This window comes from Pongo pygmaeus, chromosome 1, assembly GCF_028885625.2.
Source record: "Pongo pygmaeus isolate AG05252 chromosome 1, NHGRI_mPonPyg2-v2.0_pri, whole genome shotgun sequence".
Taxonomy (NCBI): Eukaryota; Metazoa; Chordata; class Mammalia; order Primates; family Hominidae; genus Pongo; species Pongo pygmaeus.
The window spans coordinates 227461324-227466989 of record NC_072373.2 but is presented as its reverse complement, the minus strand read 5'-3'; the positions used below and the strand labels follow the sequence as shown (position 1 = coordinate 227466989).

The 5666-nt window shown below is 65.1% G+C and overlaps 1 protein-coding gene across 2 annotated transcripts; it reads left to right on the top strand.

Moving 5' to 3' along the window:
- Nucleotides 1-282: 282 nt before the first annotated feature.
- On the top strand, nucleotides 283-3614 carry SMIM1 (small integral membrane protein 1 (Vel blood group)). Of its 2 annotated transcripts, none has more exons than XM_054442998.2 (4): nucleotides 283-428; nucleotides 692-810; nucleotides 2957-3141; nucleotides 3453-3614. In XM_054442998.2, the coding sequence occupies exons 3-4, from the start codon at nucleotides 3032-3034 to the stop codon at nucleotides 3577-3579; spliced, it is 237 nt and encodes a 78-aa protein (XP_054298973.1). In that variant the 5' UTR covers nucleotides 283-428; nucleotides 692-810; nucleotides 2957-3031; the 3' UTR covers nucleotides 3580-3614. The 2 variants fall into 2 exon arrangements, with proteins under 2 accessions (XP_054298973.1, XP_054298981.1); XM_054443006.2 differs by having other exon boundaries at nucleotides 292-481.
- The last annotated feature ends 2052 nt before the right edge of the window (nucleotides 3615-5666 follow it).

Here is a 5666-nt window from a genome sequence, read left to right as displayed (position 1 = left end):
TGGGCGGCCTAGGGCCCCGGCCCCTTCCGGACGAGGCGTCTCCCGCCCCCTCTCGCCCCGCCCCCGGCCCCTTCTGGACCAGGCGCCTCCCCGCTACTGGCCCCAGACCTTTCCCGCATGGCCCCGCCCCCTCTCGCCCCGCCCCCGGCCCCTTCTGGACCAGGCACCTCCCCGCTACTGGCCCCAGACCTTTCCCGCATGGCCCCGCCCCCTCTCGCCCCGCCCCCGGCCCCTTCTAGACCAGGCACCTCCCCGCTACTGGCCCCAGACCTTCCCCGCATGGCCCCGCCCACCACTCTAGACCCGGCACCTTCCGGACCAGACACCTCCCCGCTGCTGGCTTCAGCCCTTCCCCGCGCGGCCCCGCCCCCGCTCTCGCTCCCTGCCCAGGCCCGGCCCCTGCGGAGCCCAGAGACGCGGGGGCACAGGTGAGGCGCGCGGGGTCCGGGCTGCGGCTTCCCGGTGCGGCCGCAGTGGGCAGGTGCGACTGTGCGCGGCCTCGCTGGCTGAGAATTGGCGGGGGCTGGGGGCCTGCCCTGGACTGACCCCCACCGGCCTAACCCGCGGTGCGGGGCCAGGGCCGGAACTGCCGGCCCGGCTCCTTGTGGCTGCTGGGGACCCCCGACACCAGCCACTTTCCCTGCCCGGCCCTTAGCAAGATCGGCTTCTCCGGTCACCTTTATTTTTTTAGGCTCGAGGCGTCTGCCGCACCTCAGCCCACGACCTGCCCCGCTGGGAGGTGCGGGCCGCTGGCCAGGCCCTGACCGCAACCTGGCCCAGAGGCCCCAGCCCTCAGGCAAGATTCTCCGGGTAAGTGTGGGGCCCTGAGGCGCTGTGGGGTGAAGAGGTCTATGGAGGGGCGCCTGTGTACCTAGGGCCTTCCTGCACTCACAAACCCCCAGGAGGTGCCAGGATCCGGGAGCCTCCCAGGGCCTGGAGGGGAGTCCCTGATGGGTTCCTGCCGCCACAGCTGTGACCGTCACATGAGTGTGGAGAGACGTTTACTGAGCAAGTGAGGGAGGCCAGCCTCAAGGGCCGGCTCTGGTGGCTGTGCACCGGGGTGACTTGGGAACAACGTGTTCTACGTCAGCAAGACAGGAACCCATGATCCCAGAGTTGAACACACTGGGCTTGACCCCTCCCATCGAGAGGCCCATGGTGGGCTGCTGCCGTGGACTTGGAGACTCAGCACTCCCGGGACTAATGCTGCGTGGATGTCGGGTTGCAAGGCAGCTGCTGCAGCTCCAGCAGCTCCAGCCATCACGTCGAGGCTGGAAAAAGGAGGTGGCTGCTGCTGCTTTCACAGAAGCAAAAACTCTCCCATCCCCTGCTGCACCCTGGCTCCTGGTCCCCAGCTGGGTGACTTGGGAAAGCAGGGGTGGTGGTATTAAGCTTGTCTTACCCCGGTCATGGCTGTTACCTGGGGCTGGCACATTGCTGCTGGGACCAGGCTGGGATTCTGCACACCAGGCAAGAGGGCGTGAACCTTGGGTAGGCAGCTGAGGGCTCCACAAGCTCTGGGAAAACAGCACCCATACTCCAGTAGAAGCTGGGCCTCTCCGGGCCTGAGTGCCAGGCTGCACTGGGCCAGGGCTCCCACCGAAGGCACACTTTATGGCTTTGAGACAGCTCCCTCTGCCTCTCTGGGCTTTGGGGAAGAGCAGACACGGAAGTGCCGGGAGTCTCAGAACTGCCTGGGGCCTGAGTTTCTGAGCTGGCTTCTTGGGGCCTGAGTTTCTGAGCTGGCTTCTTGCAGGGTAGTGGCTGCTGCTATGCCTTTAGGCCTCTGTGCCGATGACCTGGGAGGAAGGTCAGCCTTCCCCGCTGGAGGGGGCCCAGCAAAGCCTCAGCCCCTAGAAGTGAGGGGCCTGCCATTGCCTGCCCGAGGACCCCACTCCTGGGGGCCAGATGCTGAGAGGGGACACTGGGGGCCCAGCAGACCAGAGAGCTGACCCTAGTCCCACAGCCTGGGTGGGTTGTCAACTTCTGGTGCCCCCTCCAACTCCTCCACCCCTACACTCCCTTAGGTAAATAGGTCGAAACAGAGGCCAGAGGGTAAAGGAGGTGCTTAGAGTCCGGGCTGGCTCAGGCCGGCCGGGCAGCTGTGCTAGCGCTTGGAGTTCCTGCTCAGTCCCCGCGGTCTCCTCACCCCTCTGGGCACTTGGGCTGCCAGGCACCGAGCTGAGTGCCGAGATGCAAAGATGAGTCCCAGGCCTGCAGGAGCTGGAGCCCAGCAGGGAGCTGGCCTTGGGGCAGAGCCCCTCCTGCTCTGGGCAGCCACCCAGCCCTACGACCCTCCTGTCTCTGTAGGGCCTCCCTGAGGCCTTGAATCCACCCCGGCCCCGTGCTCAGTGCATCGTGCCCCCCAAGCCCCAGCCCTCCTAGAGGTGTGGGTGGGGGAGGGGCTGCAACCCACACAGGCTGAGGACACAGCTGCTACCACTGCCTGGGGCCAGCCACGCATCCTCCCCAGACAGGGACCGGTCTAGCTGTACCAGCTGCTGCCCCGGACCTGCTGCCCTGCCCCACCCCCGCCTCCCCTGGCCAGCCTCCCCAGAGGCCAGCAGGCACCTTATCGGGCAGGGTTAAGGAGGGGGACAGTTATCAGGGGCTGCAGCCTAAGTTGGGCCACAGTGTCCTCGTCTCTTGAGGGAGGCAGGCTGTGCAGGCTCCTGATAAAAGCACCGGGGAAGGGAGGCTCCTGGAGCATGCTGGAAGGAAACACTGGCCTCCCACATGTCTGAGGTCAGGGCTTGGCCTGAGATGGAATTCTCGCTTGGTCCCATCCTCCAGACCTGACCCGGGGCAAATGACTCTACCACTTTGTGTCTAGGTCACCTGTCAAGTCAGGCAACAGACCCAGTGAGGGAGCCAGCCCCCAACCCTTAGTGCCCCTCCCCTAACAGCAGCCCCAGAGGGGGTCTTGACTGCCACCCTCCATCCGGTTGTTTTACAGTGAAGTCACAGCCTCGCCACCTGTCTTGACCTCCCCACCGAGAAGGCCCCGCCCCTCCCGCTGCAGCCCCACAGCATGCAGCCCCAGGAGAGCCACGTCCACTATAGTAGGTGGGAGGACGGCAGCAGGGACGGAGTCAGCCTAGGGGCCGTGTCCAGCACAGAAGAGGCCTCATGCTGCCGCAGGTGAGGGGCCTGAGGGCAGCCTGCCAGCCATAGCAGGCTGGTGCCTCCCTCCAGAGATGCCTGCCCTAACCCCTGCCACCGGCCCCATCACCCTCCACCCCATCCTGGCTGGGAGCCCACGCTCCAGCGGCTCAGCAAACCGCAGCCTTTGGCCTTCCCTCTGGTTGGCTGTGGGCGAGGAGAGCTTCCTCTTGACTCCAGCAGAGCGCCCAGGCCCCTCCCCCTGACCCGGACCAATGGCCACAGTCCACTTAGGGGGCCCCTCATGCGGCCCTGGCCTGGGGCTCACCTCCAGTTGGTTCTCACCCCAGGATCTCCCAGAAGCTGTGCACAGGCAAGCTGGGCATCGCCATGAAGTTGCTGGGCGGCGTGGCCCTCTTCTGCATCATCTTCATCCTGGGCTACCTCACTGGCTACTATGTGCACAAGTGCAAATAAATGCTGCCCCGCATGCACGCTGGGGGCTGGCTGCACACGTGAGAGCACAGGCCTGGAGACACACCCCTGTACACATGGACCCCCCCATAGACATGGACCCCGCGGCACGCACAGCGCACAGGGCACACGCGCTGGCGCACACGAAGACACCAGGTGCACAGCTGTCACAGGCCCCACACGGGGGCGCACAAACACCTGGCACACAGCCCTTCAAAGGACCTACAGACAAACAGCTGGGCACACGTGGCTGGAAGGCCTGGGCCCAGCCTCAGGAGCTGCAGGACACACCCAGGCTGGGCCCTGCGGCCCGGAGCCCCCAGCCACAGCCTCCCCTCTCCCAGGGCCCAGCCCCTTCCCTTGTGAAGGCCAGGATGAGGGGTTCCTTCAGCGGACAAACTGAGCCCACCTCCCTGACAGCCCCCCAGGGTGGGATCCTCCCGGCTGCTTTCCTCCGTGGGAGCAGTGTGCAGAGCTGTGTGGCCCTGGGCAGGCCCCTGTCCTCTCTGGGCCTTTCTGACTCCTGGTTTTGTAAGGGTGGCTACGTGTCTCCCGCCCTTGTCTCAGATGCACCATATCTTCCTTAGTAAGTGGGCACAGTTCTTCCTAGGCAGCCCACCATGCGCAGGGGCTGGGTGTGTCCTCTTGGGGCTGGCGGCTGCCAGGGAGGACCCGGGTCTACCCTCCCTCCCCCAGGGACGGGCCTGGTCCCTCCAAGTACTCCTTGTGGGCCAAGAGCCTGTGTACAGAGGCATTAAGTGTCTGTCGAATGAACGGTGGATGACAGCCCTTGCCATAGTTACACGGCCAGGCGTGACATCCAGGAAGGCTGTGGGAAGGGCTTGTTTCCCCGGGGCAGGCCCCCTCCCATGTGGTTCTAGGAATGCACCCCTACCAATTGCGCCCCTGGCAAGGACACCCGGCAGGCCTGGGGACCCAGATGTGGCTGGACCTCAGCTGTGTCCCAGGGACTTCGGTCCCATTCCCCCCACCCCCATCCTGGCCTCCAGTCCCAGCCTCCGGTCCCAACCTCCATTCTCTTGGTAGATGCTTTCCTGGGTCGTGTGTTTGGCCCTCAACTACCACAAAAGACCCCAAAAAGCCTTGCCAGAAACATCCCCTTAGGAAAGGGGTCCTCACCCCAGGGCTGGGGGTGGGAGACACGGGCAGCCAATATCCTCACGGGCACAGAGAAGGGAGGCCACAGGGCCAGATGAGGTTATCAGAGGGCTGAGGCTGCGCCTGCTCCAGGCCACGTCCCGCGGAAAGCATCAAGTCAGGTAAACAGGAGGGGCTGGGCCAGTCTTGGTGGGGAGGCAGACTCCACACAATCAGCCTTTGGTGGCAGGTGGAGCTGCATGGCTGATTGCACACTGTCCCAAGGCTCCTGGCTCCAAACCTGAGGAGGGAGCCCAAGGGCCTGTCCTGGGCTGGGGTCTGAAGCAATGATGCTTTCCTGGGAGCCTGTTGTTGGGTGGGCCGCTGCCTGCCCCAGCCCCATGACAGCCTGGATCTTGGCACAAGTCTTCAAAAAGAGATCCCTACCTCTGACCTGCCACCCCCAAGGAGGGAGAGGAGCAGCCAGCTGGTACCCTCCCTGGAGCCCAGCTTCACAGGACAGCACTGCCTTGGGGCTGCTGTAAGGAAGTGGCAGAGGCCACTGGGCCCAGCAGTTTGGCTGCATGGGCCCCAGAAGGCAGCACTCCGACCTGGGGGTTCCGGGGCTGGGCCTCCCCAAAAACTGGTGCGGCCCAGGAGACAGGCGAGGGCACAGGATGGGGATGGGAGCTGTCCCAGTTCTACAGTCAGAAGGGAAGTGGCCCTGGTGCTTCTGCCGCAGGTCCCGCATGCCAGTGATGCCTACACACCCCCACAAACGCTCCTCCCCACCTGTCGGGCTGGCAGCAGATGGCACAGGCGCATGTCGGGGTCTGCCCTGGATCTGTCTGGCTGCATCTGGGCCCGCCCTGGCAGGGGCCCAGCATCTTCAGCCAGGGGTTCCACCAGCAGCCCTGCCAGCCCCAGGAGGGGGAGGCTGCAGGCAGACACCCACAGGTGCTCATTGGGCCGGGCACTCAAGTTACCCACAG